Source organism: Terrapene carolina, unplaced genomic scaffold, assembly GCF_002925995.2.
Source record: "Terrapene carolina triunguis isolate 2854851 unplaced genomic scaffold, T_m_triunguis-2.0 Scaffold131, whole genome shotgun sequence".
Classification (NCBI taxonomy): domain Eukaryota; kingdom Metazoa; phylum Chordata; order Testudines; family Emydidae; genus Terrapene; species Terrapene triunguis.
This window is the reverse complement of record NW_020664482.1, coordinates 11,207,191-11,232,324: the sequence shown is the minus strand read 5'-3', so window position 1 is coordinate 11,232,324 and position 25,134 is coordinate 11,207,191. Positions and strand designations below refer to the sequence as shown.

At 39.9% G+C, this 25,134-nt stretch overlaps 1 protein-coding gene across 2 annotated transcripts in view; it reads left to right on the top strand.

Moving 5' to 3' along the window:
• RNF128 (ring finger protein 128) overlaps positions 1 to 25,134 on the top strand; it is a 68,189-nt gene that overhangs the window by 25,309 nt on the left and 17,746 nt on the right. For both annotated transcript variants that reach the window (XM_024210147.2, XM_024210146.2), the window contains exon 2: positions 19,108 to 19,355. In XM_024210147.2, coding sequence (XP_024065915.1) covers positions 19,108 to 19,355 — 248 coding nt within the window. The remainder of the gene's footprint in view (positions 1 to 19,107; positions 19,356 to 25,134) is intronic.

Sequence of the window (25,134 nt, the reverse complement as noted above, 5' to 3'; positions counted from 1 at the left end):
GTCCCTGGCTTTAAACTACAACTATGGCTTGTGTCTGATGAAGTGGGCATTCACCCACGAAAGCTTATGCTCCAATACTTCTGTTAGTCTTAAAGGTGCCACGGGACCCTCTGTTGCTTTTTACAGAAAGTTTCCTATTTGCCACTAGTGAGTGGGTCCCCCCCCCAAACTCCTTATTTTTCAAATGAAGACTTAACAGTTTGATAGTCATGGTAGTACAGTCAAGCTAATATTTCATGGGAAGATACCTTAAGTTTGAGCGAGTGGACATTAAGACTCTAGTAATGGAAAAAGTAGACACTTCAAAGGAAGTTCTTTTCAGAACCTAATATTGTAAAGTGTTAACTAAGCTAGCAAACTGAATCAAAAACAGGGTGGCTTAAAACAAGACCTGAGAAACACCTGGTGAAAATGGGGAAAGATTATTTCTTCACTTTTCAACTGTTAAGGATAAATGGCATTTGTGTGGCTTTTTCCTGTGTACTTTTCATAAAGCACTTTTGGGGTTTCGGTCTTGCAATTTCCTGGACTTATAGAACATTCATCCTGCTTTTTATCCCCTGTGATCTATAGATGAAGTTGGGGTGTGTAGAGAGAGTAGTTGCTACCAGTAATAAAGGTAGCACATAAAGATCAAGGAGTCTGGTGGCACCTTAAAGACTGAAGAAGTGAGGTTTTTACCCACGAAAGCTTATGCCCAAATAAATCTGTTAGTCTTTAAGGTGCCACCAGACTCCTTGTTGTTTTTGTAGATACAGACTAACACGGCTACCCCCTGATACTTGGTAGCAAATACTTAGCGCAAAACATGAGTCATGTTTTGCGCTAATTCCCTTCTGAAAAGAAACTACATTGGAGAGAACCCGTGGCTTACCTTCAGGGCTTTCTCTAAACAAGCATGCCTCTTTTGTAACTACTTAAATGCCAGAGGATGGCACTTCTGCAGAACTGTCTTATTGATACATCATGGGTGTGCATGGTAAAATACAGATTCAAAAACACCAGCCCCTGCCTAAGGAACTTAGTCTTTTTGTTGGTTCTGGACAGCATGTTAAGTTTTGTGCTGTAGTTAGTGCTTTTTTTAAACCCCATGGGAATCTGGCCAAAAATGAAGTGCATGGGGCAATCACTTTACACTTTCCTCCTGCATCATATCCATTGTTGCTCATGTGGACAAGGAGTAATCTTCCCTAATTTCAAGATGTATGTTGCCCTTTGAGAATGGTGGATGTGTTAAATATATACAACATCACTCTTGTGTCTTGCTCTGTCAAAGAAACCAGACATCTTCGTCTCAGAAAGGAGCTTTGCTGCCATGTGACTGGATATCTGCTTAATGCCTATTCATGCTAATATCTATTAAGGGCTTTGCATGCAGCCTTTTAAAAAGACTGTGTAAAGACTAATGTAGCCCAAACAGACTTGCCTGAGCATGGGCTTAAGCAAAGTAATGTTTTAGGCAATGTTCTTAAGACTGGGCATAAACAGAGTAGCACTCATTAACAGGTCACCCTTAGTTTGGCATCTACTTACATCTGTAGCCAGATGTGTTAAGAGAAGATAGTGAAGAATGTTTAACACGAACTTACAATAAAATTAAGTGGCAGGTGAGGATGAAAGTGAAATAAGGAGAACTGTCTGCTATTCGATCACTGTACATGTAACCTAACAACAAAATGTGGACTTTGTGCACTTTCTAGTTCTTGTAATGAAGCATCCCAACAATGTGCCTGGGTTCTGACCAGAAGGGATTGTCATTAGGATTGAAAAAAGAACTTTGGTTCTTCAGTACTTGCACCTCAAACATTGTTCACCTAGATCACTGAACAGCCATCAGAGAGTAGCTACTTTTGATCACTGCTGACCTCTTGAGCCAGTGTCCTAGGGATAGGAGCATCTCTTTACTAATCTGTTTAGCCAGCCAGTCCCCTCCATGGCATATTTTTCTTAAAATCCCAGTAGAAGGAGACTTGGTTAGCTTAATTGAACAAGCTGTTGTTCTCCATGGTGTGTGCTGTGCTTGAAAGATCTTCTCCCTCCCCTTTGCCCCTTAGGTATAGTTTTGAGTTTTAGGCACTCATACCACAATTGTTCAAGGTGTGGTGGTGATCCAGCATGATTCATTATGTGCCCTGGAGTATATTGAAACTTCCGGTTCTATTTTTTGTCCATGCTTGGGCTTGGAAGTTCTAAACCAGTGGATTCCATCTTTTTGTCTGAAGCTGTCCCTCTGTAATAATTGCCTTATGGTACCTCATGAATCCTTACTCTGTGCCATGACAATTGCTGCACCTAATCTGTGGTGCTGCTATTCTCTCTTCTTGCGTTCTTTGTCTGACTTTATCTCCTACTTCTCACTGTTTCTACTTCATTACCTTTCCTGAGTCTTCTGATCTCTTCTCTCTCCCTACCCTCCAGTGCTCTCCCCTGCTGTGTTTTCTGTTATCTGTCTTCCAACTGCTGTATTTCCTGTGTCTTGGCCCCTGACAGTGCTGGCCTTCTCTTCTCTTCCTAATTACCCTGCTTGCCAGGGACAGTGAATGTTTGTCTGGCCCGTAGTAGAGGGTAGAAATGCAAAGGAAGTGGTGCATGGAGCTGTGGTGATCCTGTGTGGTTAAGTGAAACTTTGTTGACAAGGCAACAGACGAAGCAGTGTCCTCTGCCAAGAAGAAGGGGATGGCAATGTATCACTGTTCTTTGGGGAAGCAGTAGCAGGAAAGTAAAGGGGAAGTGAAGTTGAGACATTAAAATGCAGTTCTTTTCTAATAGATAAATAAATAAATATGTATCTTAAATATGGGGGGAGGGATAGCTCAGTGGTTTGAGCATTGGCCTGCTAAACCCAGGGTTGTGAGTTCAATCCTTGAGGGGGCCACTTAGGGATCTGGGGCAAAAATCAGTACTTGGTCCTGCTAGTGAAGGCAGGGGGCTGGACTCACTGACCTTTCGGGGTCCCTTCCAGTTCTATGAGATAGGTATATCTCCATATATATATATATATATATATATATATATATTTAATAGTTCTCACCCCTGTGTGTAGTCAGTCCTGTCTGCTGACTCGGGGGACAACTCTGCAACTGTTAGCGCTTTACAGCAGTACATGGAAGGAACTAGATTCTGTTCCTCCTACTGCATCACTAACAGAATAACTTGAGTTCAGTCAGCTATCTGTCCATGCCTACTAAAGATCCTGTGGGCACAATCTGACCCATAGAAACTTTTTATTACAGGTGGTGATGCTTGGGAAGGAAAGAAACCAGTTTGACTCTTATTCCAGGCTCAGCTTCTGGGTCTGACAATTGGAAAAAATACTTGTAAATGGAGCAAGCATATTTCATATGGAATTGCTGCCAACCTGAACATGGACCCTGTAATGCAATATCTAGAATCACACTTGGAGCAAGAAGACAGACTGAAACAAGGAAGGAAAAACATGTACAGAAATAGCTTACTCACTAACTCCAAGGCCTTGGCTATGCTAGGATTTTTACCTCATAATTTCCCACCGTGTGTATCACTGGTGTGACCCCTTCAGAGGGAGTAACAGTGGGAATCCTAGTGTAGAGATTACCAGAATTTTGCCCACTGTCATCTGGGGCTTCTCCAAAGGTCAACTTTGTGTAAGTGAACTTTCAGCTCATTTTTTGTTGAAACCTAAATAAATGGTACCTTGGAGAAGTGCAGCTCCATGATGTTTGAAACTAAAAGCTCACATATTCTGATTTGATTCTAAATTTATTGTAGGCATGCATGGAACAGTGACTGAAATATCTTAATCTGCCTTTGCTAGCGTGAAATAGACTATTGCAGACAGTGCTTCTGGGAAGACATTGGTGCAGGGCAGTAATGCAGCCACATCGAGGGAGAATTGGAGCAGGTGGGGGGAATAGATTTCAGCCGAGGAAATGATGGTAAAAACAGGTGGGGCTGAAATTAGATACTGTTGCCGACGCAAGAATATGCAAACTGTCTTCCTGTCCAGTTATGGATGGAAGCTTTCATGTACTGCCAAAGAACAAAAGCCTTCTTGGATGGACTTGCACTTGTGCAATGTAAAATATGTTGACTCTTCTCGCCTTCACAGAATCTCTGTTGCCACAAAACTTTCCAACTCCTAATATAGGCATATCTTCTAGACGTGCAATAAACGACTGTATTTTTTCCCCATTGATTATCAAACTTATCTTTTGAGGTAGCATTCTTATTTAGAGGTTCAAATGTTCCAGTACATTTAAATAATGCTTATTTTTAGTCATTTCACTTTAAGAGGCTTGCATTATTTAATTACTGTGCACACATTGAGAGGGCCAGATTAATTCTGTTTTGTTTGCATCAGTCCTATGTCTAGAAATTAATGGCACATCAATTTGTCAATTACCATTTAAAAACACACACAATACAAAAATAGCCAAATCAGATATAATATCCTACCTAATACCTTCTAGTATCTTAAAGTGCCAAGGATTTAATGGAGTCTGATGTCATATTTATTTAGTAACTTTGTAAGCATTGTATCTTATCAACAAATAAACTTCAGTTTTAATTATACTAATTTCAAGATGATGGTACCTTTCTGTGGCAGGCTGAACATGGTTTCAAAGTATAATATTATGGGCTGGTAATTGCTGACCTCTGTAACTTATATTGGCCTTCAAAAGCAAACATGTGATTGGGGAAAGATTGAAACAGCAAGACCGAAGTACATAAAATGAGTTCAGTTAGCTTTAAAGGAGTCTTTAATACTCTTGAGAGAACCAGAATGTTAAGTTGGTTTCCCTGTCAGGGTACATTAATAGCTGTGGACATTCCTTAAGTGTTAAGAGTAATATGTCTTGAAGATTTGCAGAGAAAGTCCGATGTGATCATTTTTTCAACTTCCTTCTTCCAATGCTCTGCTCATGACTCTGCTGGCCTTGAATGACAGATCATCTGGCTTTGTGAGTGCTATACCTGAGGGGGCCTGAGCAGACATTGGCTAAAAATAACCAATAAATGTATCAAGGAAAGAATGCTAGCCAAGCAGGGGTGTTGCTTTCATGAAGCGCAAAAGTCAAGAGGCACAGTTTCTGGGGTATCCTGTATTAACAAACTAGGACTAAAAAGAATCTGAGAGTCTAAACTTGGATCAATATATGAAAAAGAAGGTGCTGAGGTTAAAACCTTCAATGCCAATAGTAAAACTTGAACTGAAGGGATTAATTGCCACCAGCAGAAACAGCATACCATCTCTTAAGTTAATAGAGGAAGCAGTAGTCATCAAGAAGACTAGCTGTGTCCTGTTTAGACTTGTTATGCGGCATAGTTTTTAGAAACAAGCAGTAAAGGAAACTAAACTCTAAAAGAGTCAAGAATTGAAATCTGTGTTAGTATTGTGATTGGTATATCCTAAAGTAGCCTGGTTTTTAACACTGTTTGTGAATGGTAAACAAGCAATCCTTTGCTCCTTTTGAAAGAGAGCAGAATCCTAGAAATGCAGGGCTGGAAGGAACCTCGAGATGTCATCTGGTCAACCCTCCATACTGAGGCAGGACCAAGTATAATTATACCATGCTTGACTGGTGTTAGTCTAAGCTGTTACTAAAAACCTCCGAAGACAGGGATTCCACAACCTTCTTTGAAAGCCTGTTCAGTAACTAGTTATCTTTATAGTTAGTCTACTAATATCTAACCTAAATCTCCCTTGCTTCAGAGTAAGCTGATTACTACTTGTCCTACCTTCAGTGAACATGGAGAACAATTGATTGCCATCCTCTTTATAATAGCCTTAACATATTGAAGACTATTAGGTCCCCCCTCGATCCTCTTTCTCAAGACTAAACATATCCAGTTTTTTAACCTTTCCTCATAGGTCAGGTTTTCTAAACCTGTTATCATTTTTGTTGCTCTCATCTGGACTCTCTCCACTTTGTCCACATATTTCCTAAATTGTGGTGCCCAAAATGGCACATTATTTCAGCTGAGGCCTCATAAAGGCCAAGCCTTACCTTCCATGTCTTATATATGACAGTCCTGTTAATACATGCCGAAATGATACTCGTCTTTCTTTCAGCTGCATCACACTGTTGATTCATAGCCAAATTGTGATCCACTATACCTTGCAGATCCTTTTCAGCACTACCACTGCCTAGCCAGTTATTCCCCATTTTTATAGTTATTCCTGTTTTTAATTAAGTGTAGTACTTCACACTTGTCTTTATTTCATCTTGCTGATTTCATACAATTTCTCCAATTTGTAAAGATTATTTAGAATTCTTATCCTGTCCTCCAAAGTGCTAGCAATCCCTCCCAGCTTTCATTGCAGATTTTATAAACATACTCTCCACTCCATTATCTAAGACACTGATGAAAATGTAGAATGGTACCGGACCCAGGACAGATGCCTATAGGACCTCACTAGATCTATCCTCCAAATCTGATAGCAAACAGTTGATAACTACTCTTCAAGGACAGTCTTTCAACCAGTTATGCACCCACATTAGGAATACCATAGAGACTTTCTTTGATGGAAAATGGAGTTGTCTGTCAATGTCAAATGTGGCTACCCTCATCTGCCTCAACCATGGCTTGATGTGGTTTCTTTGCATGGCTCTGTTCTCATACTGGACACATCTGATTCAGAAAGAACACAACTGGATCCAGAACTCTAAGTTCATCTCTGCACCAAGTAAAAGGCCACTTGTGAAAGTTTTCACTATCGAGCTTGTAACTTATTGTGTCCACAAATAGCTGTCATATAAATAGTAATTTACAATGTCTGAGCCAGTACACTATAAGGTGGCTTCTTCACAGCATGGGTGAGCCAAAGAGTTGCAGCTTCAATAGGTTATTAGCTCTGTTACAATGCAGTGCCTTGTGTTCGGGGAATTTTCAGACTTTTGGAATGCACTGGTACTGCCCAAGGTGTGGTTATGGTGGTTTAGCTGTACTAAAGCAGTTATGTCTAACACCGTTGCTCTTTGGATTTACTAAACTGTTGCAATGACAAATGATGAAATAAAAAATGTAATGAAGTCAGTTACTGTAAGTATTTACTAACCTAGTGGTAGGGTATATTGCCAACTGCATCACATTGTTGGCTCATACCTTGCAAATCCTACATAGCCTAACAGGTTGATAACACTGCATCTAGTTTTGAACATGCCAGCAAGCAAACATTGTTAGACTGTAGTCAGAGACTTGGGAAGCCATTCCAGTAACGCATCTTTCAATTGAACCTGAATATTGTCTAGGTGCTGTAGGATGTAGAGAAAGTCACTGTGACAAAGCAAACTAAGAGTTGTCTCTGGCTAATAACTCCTGGAGGAGTATGCCAGAGGGGATTAAAGAGAATTCAGTTACTGTACTGGTCTTTAGAAAACAACAAAAGTGATTTGTTATTTGTAGTGAAATTTTTAAATTGCATCTCTGAAGAGATACACAGGAAACCATTTCGCTTATTTCTGTGAGTCCTAGATAATATTTAGGTTGAATGAAAGCTTGATCCAGTAACTGAAGTATATATAGCTCATCACAGTACAATGTCAGGAAGAAATATTGGTGGTGAACTTAATCTCATTTGAACAGGATAAATAGTATATTCTACAAAGCCAAAACTAACAGTTACTGAATAAGGTTAGTGAAGAGCTTTCAGAAGGGAGTATTGAGTATTGAACAGGCTCCATGAACTTTAAGTTTCTCCAGAGGATTTTTTTTTTAATGCTGTTCACTAGACAGGAAAGGCAATGCATTAACCTTGTAAATTTCACTGAAGAAAAGGCAATGAGCTGTCTATAGAACATCCTGTCTTCAGATTTTGAAATCTCCAGCTAAAATACTATAACAATGCAGTAAAGACTGACATTTTAAACATCATTAAATGTTAGGCCCTGGCTCTTCATGTCAAGCTGTAGTAACATTTATATTAACGTACCATTGAGGGACAAGATATTTTTCTTAATTATGAGATTCATCTCACAAGTGATCACTTACAATTCAGTTTAATCAAATCTGAGAAACAACTGGAGACTATGGAAAATCACAGAACATGACGTATCCCCTTCTGTGTCTTCTGAATGCTTAGCTTTCAGTCAATGTTTTCAGCACTTGTGGAAATGACTTTCCCTGCCTACTGTAAGTCAATGTATTGGGCTCTGAAGGTAACCTTGCAGAATAATCTCTCTAGACAAACAAGGGTGGCGGCGACAGCAGCAACAGCAAATATGTATAATATATGCGCCAGGCAAGTTAGGAGTTGGCGTCACAGTTTTGTTTGTACCCATTGAAATCTTGTAGGTTTAACATGCAGGACTTAAATGCCTTATACTGTGTATGCCTTGGAAGAATTCTTCCTACACCATGCTGACTCAAAAACAAAAAGATCCCTCACCAAGTCAATTCGGTTGCACTTTGAGTGCTCACTGGATATCCCTTGTGCAACTTGTGAAACAAGAGCTTAAGGACTTTTTAGGCTTTGCCTCTGTGCTCTTCAACTGCAGTGTCTTCCTAGAGAGAATTTGGAATTAAATAAGGGGACAAAATCTATAGCTCTGGGCTTGATGCAGAAATTACTGAGTGAGGTTCTATGGCTTTTGTGCAGGAGATTTGACTAGATCATGATAATCCCTTCTGGCATTTATAATCTATGAATCTATAAGGCACAGAGGAAGAAGGATATCAAGGGAATTAGTTAAATTTGCTGGAGTTTTTTGAATCTGTATTGAGGGGTTGGGGCTCTGTCTAGAGTCCTAGTTGAGGAAAAATCTAGATAAAGATGCAGCCAGAAGCATTTTAATACCATTGTATTTTCCTTTCATTTTTACACATCTCTTCTGTTGGCTGTGACACCTGACCCTTTATTGTGGTAGCCATTCTTGTTTTACTGGAAAGTATTGCTTCTGGTAGGATGACTGTCCAGTCTCCAACTCTGGCTTTTCTTTACACTTCTGTTCAGTCTGTACCCCTATTTCAAAACACAGAAATTCAGAGTGAAACCAACTTGTACTCAGAGTTTGCTACCTTACTTCTGTCAAAGGAGGTTAAAAACCTATAGTACACTTCACACAATTAATACTATATCATTGTTGGAGGGGTTGCTTCCTGTTCCCCGATGGTGACCAATTTCTAGCCTAGGCATCCAACTGATGTTCAAAGTCTTCTGTTCTCACTCTGTGTCCTTCATGTGATGCAGGCAGTGGCTTAAAATGAGATGGTGACTCCTGCACTCTGAGCAAGTACTACGTCTAAGATATGCTATGCTTTAACAAGGGTTGTGGTTGATTATCCATCACTGGAAACGTTATTGGATCTAGATTGTCTTTTTATAAGAGATGCTGTAGTTCAAACAAGAATTAATTCAGAGAAGCCCCGTGGGCTGTTATGCAGGAGGTCAGACCAGATAATCACAGTGGTCACTCTGGCTTTATAATCTATAGAGCAGGTCTACCAATATTTGGATGCCTTTGCTTGGTGGGGAGACTAGGACTTCAGTCAGCTCACTGCTGATATCAGTTCTTTAATGGCTGACATTTTTCTTGCTGCTGCTATTAGTGGCAATGCTCTAATTAGAAAAATTACCTGAGTGCTACATGTCATGCAGTCATTCTGTACTGTTCCCTTTCTCTTCTTCCCTTCTTGTGCTTGCAAGGAATGATTAATGCATAGGAAGAATGGTGGAGGTGGAGTTAATATTTAAGCAGTTTGGTGTGACACCCCTGCAGTTGCAAGAGCACTGTTGTGCTACAGAGAAGTATAATATCTTCTCCTTTCCACAAACCTGGTGTGGAGGATTTCACTAGCAACTGAACTTTGAATAGTCCTGATCCTCTCCTTTTTACTTGAGTGTTTCACTTCTGAGGAAACTAACTTGACATATGTTTCCTTTTTTAAAGGTTCCAGGTAATGCAGCTTGCTCTTGAGACCACCTGCTAGCCTTTGGTTTGTGTGTGTTTGTTTTTTTTTAAAAACTGCATCTCTCCATTAAATATATTTCTGTGTCTGATACATAGACTTGTAGGATTGGGGAACCAGACAATGCAAAGTGCCATTTGCTGCACAAAGTTAACTGAAAACAGGGTGGCTTTTCCCCTTATCTTTCAATTATAGTCACCTTAGGTGGCATATGAGCAGGAAAATACTTTTCAGAAAGTGGTTTGTTTTAAAACCTGGACACTATTCCAGGAGTGTGGTTCTTGGCATACTTCCAGATTGTGGCACGTTTTGATCTGTTTCCTTGTTGCATCACCAACATCATAGCTTATATCTGATGGCATTCACATCTGAAATGGTGTCATTGCCTCACCTTACTCTGACTAAACTAAGAAAACTGAAATGTTTCCCATTCCTCAGGCTCTCATCCTTGTTATAAACAGGATGAGGGGGCATTATGAAGAGTTCCTTCATTAAGCAGCTTCTGCCTCAGAAGATGTGTGAATTGGAAGCAAGTGTGTGCTGAGGTGAGATAATATATGGCATTCTGAGTAACTTGGATACCTTGCCAAAAAAGCTTCCTGTTTTACCTGTCACTAGGAGATTCGTGACCTGTGGAACTTAAGTTTCTGTGTCTGTTTACCGCACTAGATTTGAACACAAGATAAATCAGCGACACTGACAAGATGGTGCCTGTTTCTCCTGTACTACTGGATACCTTTCTTTCTGCTAAAACTAACATTACAGACTGGTTCTAGATTGCCTGATGTGGTTTATTCTAGTTTTCATCAACAAGAATCCAGTATGGCTCTTCTTATTTTGTCCTGGCAAGAATATATATGAGCAGCATTTGGGACTAAAGTTATGACTTGCATTTTAGACCTGTGAGATAATATAACAAACCCTTTTTGCATGCCTGGATAGACAGGTGTGGTGATATGATAGGAAATTACTAGTAGGTTCAACTGACTCTGCTGTGTAATATATGATGTCCCTTTGAAGTGCAGAAAATGTTGGTTTGGCCTCCATTGGATTAAAATCCAACAATGTAACCAGACAGCACTAAAGATCTACCCATATAAGAGACTAAAGTAATCTGTCAAAATCAGGGCTTTCCTGGCTTGGGAAAACAGCACATGCAGGTAGGGTGACCAGATGTCCTGATTTTATAGGGACAGTCCCAATATTTGGGGCTTTTTTTATATGGGCTCCTATTACCCCATCCCCTGTCGCAATTTTTCACACTTGTTATCTGGTCACCCTACATGCAGGGCACCTGCATTAGCAGATGTACTGGTCAAGCTACATCAGCTAGATAAGGGGTAGTCAGTTTTTTTGGGTCAAGGTCCACATTTCTTGGTCAAGGTATATTCAGGGTCCAGACTCTGGAGAAAATAATTTTGAAAGAATCAGTAAATAAAGATTTTGGAGTCTGTTCAAAAGCATCTAGTGGTCCAGATTTGGCCCAGGGCCTGCCTATTGAGTATCCCAGCTTGGACTACATTTCAGACTTAATGATTTCAAGAATAAGATTTAACAAAGTCACTACATGCTCGGGGTGAGGACTAGTACTTCTTTGGCTAAGACCTGCTAGATTATGCACATGTGCTGTGCTGATATCCTTGTTTACATTTTGGTGTTTTTCCATTCTGTTCCATTCTATAGTGCTCCGGAACCTATTGGTTACCTGTGTTGTGGACTGAAAATGCAGTGTTGAGGTCTTGTAAGCCTGTGTACACTAGGGACAAGGATGAGACCATCACACTTTTGACCTCATGCCAAAAGCCTTATAAAGAGATGTCATACAGTGACTTAGCAGTAAGAGGTTCTGCCTAAACGATAGCAAAGATCTCAAACTGCACTGACCACTGTGTTGACTTTTCCATTTGCATGTGACAAAACTTAGCTATAGAATGAAAAAAAATTCTTTTGTTCATCTCCTTACCTTGCCTTCAGCGCAGCAGAGAATTGCATACACGCAGCTTGGGTGGTAGAAAAAGCTTGGCTGGGGAGTTGGGGTAACAGCTTCATGATTGAGAGTTTCATTGGCATACTAGCACTGAGTGAAGTGATGGGTTGTTGTTGTCTTGGTAGCTTAAATAGGTTTCCTGTGTAGCTACATTCTCTGAATATCGCTAACTTAATTTTAGAGAGCCTATATTTCTAGATTAGAAGTCCCTCTTTCTGCCAGAAATCATGCCACAGTACTTAATCTACTGTTGCAAAACAGTTGCTGGTTCAAATAAATAAATTCTTGAAAACATTACAGTCCACTTCTGAAGGCTCTCAGAGCTGACACAGTTGAGTCATTTGATTGGTCCTCTTCCAAACTGGCTACATTTAATTCACTTCACAAAAAGGAGACCTTTTATTATTAAATTCTTTACATTCTGGGGTTCTTAGCTTGTTTGAACTCCAAGACTCTCCCACTACAGGATTAAAAGCTTCTTTCAGGCATTAGCTATTAGTATTCTGGCAGTGCCTGAGACATTGTACATGTGCAGGAAGATGACTTTCCTAAATATCTCTGTTAATAGTTTCTCTGACGCTTTTTACTAAAATGTGGTACTTGAGACTTGAACTGTGCAAATGCTTAACTTGTTAGTTCTGTTGCTGTATATATTCAAGTATTTAAAAGGAGTTGAGACCCAAGCTGAAATTACTAGGGGAGAGTTTCATACCAGTTTAGCATTTTAAACAATATGAATATATATATATTAAAGATGAAAGCTACATCAAAAATATTCTGACATTTTGAAGATTCCATCAAATATCTGACTTCCCACCATATGAAGTGGGTTCTAGCCCATGAAAGCTTATGCCCAAATAAATTTGTTAGTCTCTAAGGTGCCAGAAGGACTCCTTGTTGTTTTTGCTGATACAGACTAACATGGCTACCACTCTGAAACTTTTTCCCTTTGAGGATGCGAAAGCAATAATTTAATGAAGCACTTACAAATAAGTTGCTATCACTTTGTAGTGTGTTAACCATGTGGTGCAAGGAAAAGGGGTCTTCTGACACTATGATTACTGGAACCATTAGTTGTCAGGAGTAGAGTTAGCTGTAAGATAACAATTCCATTTGTGAAGTATTTCAAAACTTTGTCTTCATTTCATTGGAATAAAACCCAAAAATTTAAAACTTCTCCAAAGAAAAACTTTTAAAAGCTGCATTTTGGGTAAATTAAAGTGTTTTGATTTATATTATCAAAATATTGTGTGCCGTGGTGGTATAGCCATGTTGGCCCCAGGATATGAAAGACACAAGGTGGATGAGGTAATATCTTTTATTGGACCAACTTGAGCTTTTGAGCTTACACAGAGCTCTTCAAGGCCTGAAGAAGAGCTCCGTGTAAGTTCAAAAGCTTGTCTCTCACCAACAGAAGTTGGTCCAATGAAAGATATTACCTCACCTACTTTGTGTGTCTATCAAAATACTATAAGTCAAAACAAAGTAGCTTCAGAAAGTCAACATGTTTAACTTCAAAATGCCTCTCTTAAAGATCTCATTAATTGCCAGTTAATTATTCACCAAGTTCTTTAATTTTAATGTCATAGATAAGACTTCAGTATCATCCCCTGAGTATTCAGATGCATTTTGCAGTGTTATCCATGAGTATTGCATATCAGCCAAATCTTAGCCTTTTCATTTCTCCTCAAAGATGTTGAATTGGATGGGTGACTTTGTCCTGGGAAGCAGTGACTCTGAAAATGATTTGGAGGTGGTGGCAAATAATGACCTGAACATGAACTCTGTGCAATGCTGTGGCAAATGGGGCCAATGAAATCTTTGGATGCATAAACAAGGAAATATTGAGTAGGAGTAGTGCTGTTTTACTTTTGTATTTGGCACTGGTGTAGCCGCTGCTGGAATATTGTATCCAGTTCTGGCGTCATCAGTTCTAGAAGAATTGTTGAGCGGAGAGGGTGCAGAGAAGAGCCCCGAGAATGATTAAAGGATTAGAAAATATGCCTTATAGTGATTTGAGTTTCTTGGGTTAGCCTTTGGCAAATTGTTCCAATTGTTATGGTGGATTCTCCATTGCTGGCAATTTTTAAATCCAGATTGGATGTTTTTCTAAAAGATATGCTCTAGGAATTATTTTGGGGAAGTTTCATGGCCTGTCAGGTTCCATCTGGCCTTAGAATCTATGTTCTCCTCATTCTATTAGGAACACATACTAACGCTAATGATTCCATGGTTAGCCTTAGAAATACAAGGTATGATAGTTGTTCAGTGACTGTCAGTACATGTTTTCCGATTTAATTTCTAGATCTTAATGAGTTTCTTAAATGCAGAAAGTTACTAACTTCTTATGCTGCTACCAAAAATAGTGTAAAAAGAACAGGAGTACTTGTGGCAGCTTAGAGACTAACAAATTTATTTGAGCATAAGCTTTCATGGGCTACAGCCCACTTCTTCGGATGCATAGAATAGTGCAACTCTGAAGTAGGAATGTTGATTAGCTGTTCCTGCAAGGTTAATAGGTGGGTATCTTCCCTCTCTTCCCCCTTCCCCCTCTGTTGAAAAACTTCATGTATAAGCAGTGCTGCAATTTGTATGTGTTAATGAATGCATGAAGAATAAGAAACATAGGTTTTTCTGATATGAAAACTGAAGTGAATGTTTCAGATAGCAAATATTTGCTGGAGAATACATTGACTTTTCAAGTAATTAGGGAAACATTTATCTCTTTATGACAATTCTGCAGGAGTTAAATTTTTCTAATACTAGTCATTAAGCTCCATTCAGTTGTGTTACATAATGTACTGAAGTTAGTCATATGAATGCAGAAAGATAAATGTTATAGGGACGCTGTTTGAGAGCTAAATGGTGGTAACTAGATCTTATTTCAGCATCCTACAGCAAAAGGAATAGACCTGAAAGTGCAACAAACAACTTGATTTGTAACTATTTACAGTCATGTAAGGAAGATGTTAGACACACATGAAGCTTTTCAGTTATGAGGAGAACAAGAAAGTCTTGTTTCCTGCTGTTAAATTGGGTGCACAGTCTGGAGGTGGTAATGTGCTGGATTCAACCTGTAGAAGCCTGCACTAGAGCGAGAGTGTGGCAGAACTTCAGCATCGAAACTTCAGCATGGAAAGTACACTGCTATAGCAACTCCCTCTTTTCTCTCGAGGGAAAATATGCCTAGCAAAGCAGAAAGTATCTCAAAGGGATAGTCATTACAAAAGCAAGACTGGGTGAAGTTTAAACAGAATAACAATATACAGAAAAAGCTGTGTTATCCGTCACTTTACCAACTGGAAAGCTCTAGAAACTGGCATTTCGGGGTTCCGGATCCAGGCAACGCTCACCTTGGCTCGCTCCTTGCAAGCAGCAACATGTCCCTGCTGCTCCTAGGAGGAGGAATGGCCATGGGGGCTCCGTGCGCTGCCCCTACTCTGAGCACTGGCTCCACAGCTCCCAGTGGCCAGGGACCAGGGCCAATGGGAGCTGCAGGGTTGGCGCCTGTGGGTGGAGGCGGTGCGCAGAGCCACCTGGCCATGCCTCCGCCTAGGAGCAGCAGGAACATGTCATTGCTCGCGGAGCACTGCCCGGATCCGGCACCCTTCACTCCCTCTCGCGCCCCAACGCTCAGCCCCAAGCTCCATCCCACACCCAAACTCCCTCCCTCAATTGGTAAGTGTAAGTGAATTTATTCCAAAGCCTCCTGTATTGACACCTCAACCTGGGACAGTCCCTCAGATTTCTCACCTAAAAAAGAATGGCTCATGTGTGGGAATCTCCTTCACATTTTCTTCATAGAAGACCAATGCAAAGAATTCATTTAGCTTCTCCACAATGACCTTGTCTTCCTTAAGTGTTCCCTAAGCACCTCGATTGTCCAGAGGCCACACTGATTGTTTTGTAGGCTTCCTGCTTTTGATGTACTTAAAAAAAAATAATTTGCTGTTAGTTTTTGAGTCTTTTGCTAGCTGCTTTTCAGATTATAATTAGGCAGGCCAAAAAATACTTCACTTGCCAGTTTATGCTCCTTTCTATTTTCCTTAGTAGAATTTGACTTCCAATTTTTAAAGGATGCCTTTTTGCCTCTAACTGCTGCTTTAACTCTGTTTAGCCATGGTGGCATTTTTTGGTCCTCTTACTGTTGGTTTTAATTTGGGGTATACATTTAATTTGAGCCTCTTACGATGCTTTTTAAAAATTTGCGTGCAGCTGGCAGGCATTTCACTCTTGTGACTGTTCCTTTTAATTTCCATTTAATTAGCGTCCTCATTTTTGTGTAGGTCCCCTTTCTGAAGTTCAATGCTACTGTGGTCGGCTTCTTTGATATTCGCACGCCCTCCCAGCCCCAAGGATGTTAAATTTAATTATATTATGGTTACTATAACCAAGCGGTTCAGCTGTTTTCACCTCTTGGACCAGATCACGTGCTCCACTTAAGACTAAATCAAGAATTGCCTCTCCTCTTATGGGTTTCAGGACTAGCTGTCCAAGAGGCAGTTATGCATTTCTGCATCCTGTCCTGAGATTACATGTACCCAGTCAATATGGGGATAGTTGAAATCCCCCATTATTATGGAGTTTTCTATTTTTATAGCCTCTCTAATCTCCCTGAGCATTTCACAGTCACCATCCTGGTCAGGTGGTTGGTAGTCTATTCCTACTGCTATATTCTTATTATTCAAGCATAGAATTTTTGTCCATAGAGATTCTATGGTAGTTTGATTAATTTAACATTTTTAGTATGTTAGACTCTATGCTTTCTTTCATATATAGTGCTACTCCCCCGCCAGTACGACTTATTCTGTCATTCCTATATATTGTGTACTCTGTTGTGTGTCCAATTGATTGTCGTCATTCATTTAAGTTTCTGTCGTGGCTGTTATATCAATATCCTCATTTAATATCAGGCACTCAAATTCACCCATCTTGGTATTTAGACTTCTAGCACTTATAAAATTTGTCACTGTTTGGTTGTCTGCCTTCATGTAATGTAATTGAATGGGGACTCTTTTTCATTTGACTGTTTCTCTTCAGTTCCTACCTGTACTTTATCAATTTTTATCCTCTCCTTTTGTCTAGGATATAGAGAATCCTGGTTAATAGATCCTCCCCTATGGGATATTTTTGATCAAACCATGTGAGACTAAGGCAAATAAGGATCAAAAATAACTCTGAACAGCTTTCTGACTTGATTTGTTATTGGCATAACCTGATCTTACTCATTTTCTCTATAGTTGAACTTACGAAAGCAACAATCCTTCTTTTTTTTTTTTGAGGGACTTGACCTGTATTTAATTACTGTATCTACGTGTGACACTGAGTCAGTTTGGGGAGACTTCATATGTAACCAACCTTGGTGCATAGTTCTCATCGTAGAACATTTTTTGAATAAAAAATCAGTTTAGTCACACAGGAGATGCTAGATAGACTTAATGCTGAATATGCTTAGTAGTTTGGAGCAAAAGCAATATATCAGTTTGTAGAGCAGTGAGTGCCTTGACTACCGAGAAAGCGCCTTTTATTAAATTTCTATCATAAGAAAATTAGAAAATTTGGGTGAGGTTCATTAAATGGTAGTCTCCTACAACTGTAGTAAAAGTGCGTGATCAGAAGTCTGACTAAATATGGCCCCTCCTGCTCCCTGAGTGCATTCTGAGTCATATCTACTTAATTTACTGACACACCTGTTTAAATAATAGCACTGCAGAACCAACACAGCTATGCCATGAGACTCTTATAGCTGATGTTTAAAGTAGATTTTTACCTGGATTTATTCATGGTGTGGAGGGGAGGACTCATTGAGCTGGGTACGGTTTAAGATGACTTGCTGCTTGTCCCACATTTGCTTCACTCCTCCTCCTTTTAGGAGTTCATTTACATTATAAAAAAGTTGTGGACACTTCGACAACCATTCAGGTACTTTTGGCTGTTCTTGGCATTCCTTGTCACTTGCAATGAAGGAGATTCTGTTCTGGCTCATACCTACTAACCAGACTTGTAGAAAAGGAACTTCAACCATTACATCAGAAACACATGTTAATTGACTTGTTGTGATGGGTAAACTAGGAAACGCAGCCTGACATTAAAATTCCAGGTTGATTCTGCAACACTGATCCTTCTATATGTCTTGTTGCTTGTAAAGTGCAAACACTTGATATGGTAGTCACTGGCTACGTCTACACTGTGACCTAGGCATGTGATTCCTCTGCTGGTGTACACCTATCGGTGCTAGCTCTCATCAAGCTACTGTGAGTATGAATAGCAATGTAGCCATGGTAGCATGGGTAGCAGCAATAGAGGCATGCCAAGTACATGCCCACTGGTTTCCAGGGGGTCTGTACTCTACATGGCTCAGCCATGCCTCCTCTACCTGTGCTACCGCAGCTATGCTGTTTATACTCTCACTAGCTCGATAAGAGCTAGCACCAGTATGTGTATACCACTGGGGGAGTCACGCCATAGTTCATGGTGTAGACGTAGCCATTGAGACAAACTTGAAAACCCATGGCAACAATTATCTTTCAGAGGAGACCTGGGTGGAGTCACATACTTCATGCTAAATTTCTTGTTAAAATATAGAAGCCAAGTCTTTCTTTTGTTTAACAGATTATTTTGTGTCTGAATAAATCTTGTTCAGTAGTATTGCCAAATTTAGGAGGGAGGTGTAAGAAAAGCAGCATCAGAACAAGGAAATCAGCAGGCTCTTAGAATGGCACTTTCTGAAATGCCATGTTCATGATAGAGGTTTTAAACCACTACATACATTCATACGTACAGATACAAACTTCAGTCCTTCAGAACTAGGTACTTATAGTGTCTCCCTGGGATGTGAACCAAGATTTCTTAGTGATGTGGTTCCAAGATACATCTCAAAATGCCCACTTCCATAGTACACAGCGTTGCTCCAGGTATATAACAGTAATTTAAACATTCCATGTCAGAAAGGTGCCGTATGTAATGATTATTTGAAGTGACTTGTTTACCTAGTTTGTGAGTAAAAAGTGGATATCTTGAAACGCTAACCTATGAAGATAAAATTTAAAATGCAACACTAAACAACTGCTAGCTAACAGATCAAGTGTGGCAATGGTCAGTTGGAGACTGCCATTCTACTCTTTTTAGTTACTGAGCTAAAGTGACATAAAACCACTGTTGAAAGAATTGACTCAATCACTTCTGCTATACAATAATTTGAAATTGAAATCCGCTTCCTCTTCTCTTTACAGGGGCAGGAGACATTGTTGCAATTATGATCAGCAATCTGCAAGGCCTGGACATCTTACGCCGGATTGAGAAGGGCTTTCAAGTGACTATGGTTATTGAAGTAGGGAAAAAGCATGCACCCTGGATGAATCATTATTCAATCTTCTTTGTCTCAGTGTCGTTTTTCATTGTCACAGCAGCAACCGTGGGCTACTTCATTTTTTATTCTGCTCGAAGATTCAGGGTTGCAAGAGCTCAGAACAGGAGAGAGGTTAGTTTCTCTCATATATTTGACACTTGCTTATTTATGTTGTACATGGCATATTGTATTGGGAGATGGTGGTGGTTGTAGCTCTACCTGTAGGATCTTTCCACTGGCCCAGGGAATTCTGGGGCTACATCCGTCATGCAAAATGAAAAAACTTGAACCCTGGGTCCTGGCTTTATTTGGGCTTGAACCGTCCACGCTTGTGGGGTCTTAGAGCCTGATTCCAAGTCTAACAGACGTGTGTAGATGGAAGGGGAGTTTTGGGGCTTCCACTGCAGTGCAGACATACCCTTGGAAGCTATACATTGTGATAACTTTCTACATTACTTTCACAGAAACAAAGCTCCCTCTTCATAATGATCCTATTGCAGTTAACATGAAACTTGATAGCAGTGATTTCCAGACCTGGGGACATGACACTATTATTTCCCAGTTGGTTATGCTATCGTTGACCTCTCCAGCTAAACCAGTGCTGGTTCCTTTCCCTTCAAACGTTTGTGAAATCTTGATTTGGGTTTTTTATAGAATTCCATGCTCCCGATAAACTGTCTGAATTCATGCAAGTAGTGAAAGGCTCAGTCTTTTGTTGATGTATTTATTTTAACCCATGACCACCTAATATGCTATTATAATGCAGACCCCAGTGTATCAAAAGCTTCTAGTTCTAATAGGTTGGCTTCCCAGTGAACATAAGACCAACTGTCATCTGCTTCAGTTGTGGAAAAATAGAATAAAGTTACTTAACATTCTATTAACAGAATATGAACTGATAGGCATCAGTTTTCCCACCTGATATAATATGAAGCAACTGAACATTCATATTAAAATTCATAGACTTAGTGCATGTGCTTTCCAGTTGTTCTTGCGTTATTACTGTGAAGTTTACGTATACAGTAGAACCTTTCCAACTTGCACAAAAATTATAGCTTTTTCCCTACCTCAGATTTAGTAGTAGATGCGGTAGTTACTCTACAAAATGACACTACAGACTATTTCCTGAAGCTTATACTAAATGTGTGCTATAAATGAGCAAAGTACAATTGATGTGCATGTTTGTGTTCATTTGTTTGCAAAATCCAGTAACTTGTAATGAACCTCCCCCATCACTAATGCATACTAGTAGTGGTCTACTGTAGTAAATTCACCATGACTTTAAGTAATAGTTCTTACTGCTGCTCCAGGGGTGTGCCAGAAGATGTAGTGACACTTGAAACAGCAGAAAACATTCTTTCCTTAAAAATTTCATGAATTAAGAAGGCTCTAAAAGCTTAGTCTTGCAAGTTCTACAGTGTGCTCCTTGGAGAGGATTATAAAACACTGAATGAACAAATGCAGAAGTTATTTTAAATGCATTGCTTAAGGTCACTTTTGTGCTTCCTTAGGTGGGACTTCCCGGTCTGAGGATGTTTTGTGTCTTTAAAATGCTAAATATTATATTCCCCAAACTCTCTTCCCAAGGAATTACAAAAAGCCAATTTTTATTATCTGGAACACTTAACAAAACATCTGCTCCAACTGCTTGTTTTGTACAGCAGCTATAATAAACATTATCCCTAGAGCTGTGACCTAATAATAATGCTGATATTAGATCAGGTGATAAAACTTTTGGCTATTAGCATTTCCTGTCTCCTAGTTTTGTGATAAAAGACACAACCCAGAGACATTCAAGAGTCTTCAAAGCCAGGTGCACACATGAGTTTCCTATTTTAGAATTTTTAGCAAAGAAGGAAATTGCTTTAGAAATTTAACATTAATAAGACACTCCTCAGCAAAGGAAATTACTGAATTTCAACTTTTGGTGTCAAAAGCATGTTGACATATTATAAAACTGTAGTCTTAGATTTTAAAGCCCCAGCAGGGACTTGCATGGAAACTTGTTGACTAATTAGTAACTCTTGATATCAACTGTGTGGTAATTTATGATCAGCTAATATAATTAATACAAATTATGTCTCCAGTTTGACTGCTTCACAGTTGATATTCTAGTCACAAAGAGCTCCTAAAATATTGGGGACAAATCTATAATGGGCCTTAATTTGGTATGAGAATCTAGTCCTATCGTTTCTTCTCCCTATGGAAATCATAGGCCAATGGCTGTAGTCCCTAGTAGGCAGAAGGGCTGAATGTGCCAAATATGAACAGCCATTTCTATATGGTCCTTATTGTTTCATTTGGGAGCCTACCAGAACATGTGATCCTCTCTGGTGACTTTGCAAGGGCTGTTCTCTCTCCAGCTTTCTTTCCAGGGCTTCCGGTAAAGCCCCAGTCTTCTGGAGCTGTGAAAAGAGGATCTGATAAACAGTTCCCTCCCCCAACCCATAGTGCAGTAAAGAGATACTCAAAGTAACAGGTGGTTTTCTGATTGTCTCAGAGCAAATCACAGATTTGGTGCTTGGATACTTGTGATTGATAAAACAACCTGCCCTTCATCTCAGATGATTTCACTGATAACCCTCCCACATAATCTCCTAAGTACGCTTGTTCATCCAGTCCATGAACTGGACTGCTTGAAACAAGCTGGCATAGGTCAAAATTCAAAGAAGAAACATGAATGTCATAACTGTGTCACTGTAGTAGCAAACATAGTCATAACTTGTAAACCTAGTGAGTGGGTAAACTGACTCACTAGGAATGTAGCTAAACTCCAGTTAACCTACATTACAGTCTCCATTCCTGGTAGGCTATAAGGTTAGAGAGATGGATATAAAAATGTTTCTTGTGAATCTAACCAGGACAGCTGAACATCAGTTATAGCATGATTATTGTAGAATTTTAGCTCAATTAAGTTTTCAATATGTAGTTTGAGAACCTCTTGTTTGTAAGTTTGAGCTCTTTACTTATGGATATTAATTCTAATAGAGTACCTCCAAATCTCATGGCTATAGGTAATGTCAGGGGATCTACTGCTTCCATGGGGTACTAGGTGAAAATACAGCAGATAGGGTTCAGGTACAACATCTGTGAAATGTGCTAGACAGCCTGCTAGTTTTAATCAAGCTAGACATTTGTCTTAATCTGTTACATAAGAACATAAGTCCATACTGTTTTAGACCAGTGTTACATCTAACCCGGCCAGTATCTTGTCTTCAAACAGTAGCCAATGCCTGATGTTTCAAAGCGAATGAACGGAACAGGGCAATCACTTGATGATGCATCCCTGTCATCCAGTCCCATCTGGCAATCAAAGGCCCATGCACACCCAGAGTATGGGGTTGCGTCCCCGACCAGCTTAGCTAATAACCATTGATGGACCTATCCTCCATGAACTTATCCAAGTTGTTTTTGAACAGTTTCTACCTGTTGGATGTAATACATGGTTGGATGGATTCCTTAAAATTTATTGCATTCGCCTGGGATCTGACCAATACTTTAGAATGTGTGGTTTCACATTTCTTAAATTGCATTCTGGCTTCTTAACAACTATGATTTTTATTTTCATTATTTTTATTCAGTTTGGCAACTGAATTACATAAACAAGTAATGCTTACTCTTTCTACTAACCTGCACAAATCATGTACAGCTAATTTAGATTCAAGCTGAAAATGAGCATTGGGAGGAACTGGCATGACACTTGAAAGGTCGCTTAAACTGATCTGTTCAATATAAGGAGCTGAAACCGTGCATCAGAAGGAAGTATAGTCACTACATATATTTTCAAATCCAGACATTTCAGATTGTCATTTCTCTACCATAGACCAGTGAAGGGTAATGATCTTGTAAAACATGCCAAAACCCAGAGGGGCAGTTTGGAGTATTCTTTTTTCCTCCCAAATCGTGACTACGTGAAGCTTTAGCATTACTAGTGGCTAGAGAAATGAGTGGTATCATGAGGCAGATCTCTCTTCAATGAACATAGGCTGGCAAAGCATGTTTTTAAAAAAGACCAAAACCCAAAACAACCCTCATTGATTACACTGCTCTACAGCCAAAATGCTTCTGAAATAAATGTAGTCAAACTTTACTAATTCTGGGTCACTGAGAACGAAAATGATGCTTAAAATTGTTGATTGGCTCTAGTTTTCAAGATATGCTATTGGGTCAGTATATACGACCCTTGACTTGGGAATGGTGGAGGATAAGTGAGTTATAAAGGGAAAGGATCTCAATTTAAACCAGAAATGACTAAAATACATCTTGGACTGGATCTATGAATAAATCTATGACTGGGTTTGGACAGTACTTGCTTTTTAGGCAAAACAATGAATGATGCAATCTGAAGCTGGTATTGCGTCATACATGATATGAATTGCATCATGTTATTCCTAGAAGTCATGGATGATGCAATCATAATGAAGCTTACATCACTCTGCTGAACAAATTGCCCTATATCAGCTCTAGAAAGCATACAGTGTCGTGCTCTCTTATTTGTCAGTGTTTGATTTTGCAAAGGGACACATTTCTGTTTAGCCAAAGTGAGCAGAGATGCCTCGTACTTGTGTGAACAGTGCAGATAACTTCTGCTATGTTTGTGGTGAAGTGACTTTTGCATCACAAAAGCGCAGTATAACCACTATGGTTAAGAAAGCCTATCACCTTTATTTTGGCTGCAAAATTGGAGATCAGGACAAGAGGTGGGCCCCACACACATGCTGCAACACTTGTGCAACAGATCTTCGCCAGTGGTTGAACAGGAAAAGGAAATCTATGCCTTTTGCAGTGCCAATGATTTGGAGAGAGCCAACAGATCATACCAGCAATTGTTACTTCTGCCTGGTGCCTCCAGTTGGGAAAGGTGTGTCAAAGAAGAAAGTGGACTGTGCATTATCCAAACATTCCATCAGCTATACGCCCAGTACCCCACGGAGAAGGACTGCCGGTTCCTGGTGCACCAGAATCATTCTCACTTGAGTCAGACGAGGAAGAGGATGAAACTTCTGGTCCTGAACCATTAATGTCACAGGACCCACATTTTCTCCCATCCTCCTCCTCTGAACCACACCTCATAACACAAGGTGAACTGAATGACCTTGTCAGGGATTTGGAACTACCCAAGAGTAAGGCAGAGCTGTTGGGCTCCAGACTACAGCAGTGGAATCTCCTGGCAGGTGATGTTAGGGTTTCCATGTTCCATGACCGTCAAAAGGATCTTGTCCCATTCTTCTTCATGGAAGGTGATCTTGTAGCCTGCAACAACATCGATGGTGTGATGGCAGCCCTCAACATCGTTCACGATGCAGATGAGTGGAGACTGTTCATTGATTCATCGAAGACGAGTCTTAAAGCTGTTTTACTGCATAATGGCAGTGTTTTGCCATCAATTCCAGTTGGTCATGCAGTCCATATGAAGGAAACCTATGACAACATGAAACAACTTTTGAGGTGCATAAACTATGACCAACATCAGTGGCAGCTTTGTGGCGATTTGAAAGTTCTTGCTCTCTTGCTTGGTCTGCAGACTGGATACACAAAGTACTGCTGTTTTCTCTGCGAATGGGATAGTCGTGCAAGAGATTCCCACTACATCAAGAAAGATTGACTCCGACAGTCATTGGAGCCTGGGAGGAAAAGTGTTCAGCATCCACCACTTGTTGAATCCAGGAAGATTTTGTTACCACCCTTACACATCAAGCTGGGTCTGATGAAGAACTTTGTCAAGGCCTTTGACAAAACACAAGCAGCTTTCAAGTACCTCCGTGGAAAATTTCCAAGGTTAAGTGAAGCTAAGATAAAGGAAGGTGTCTTTGTTGGTCCTCAGATTCGTGAACTTCTGTGAGATGATGCATTTGACCATGCACTGGGTGGCAAGGAAAAGACGGCATGGAAAGCCTTCCAGTTAGTGGCA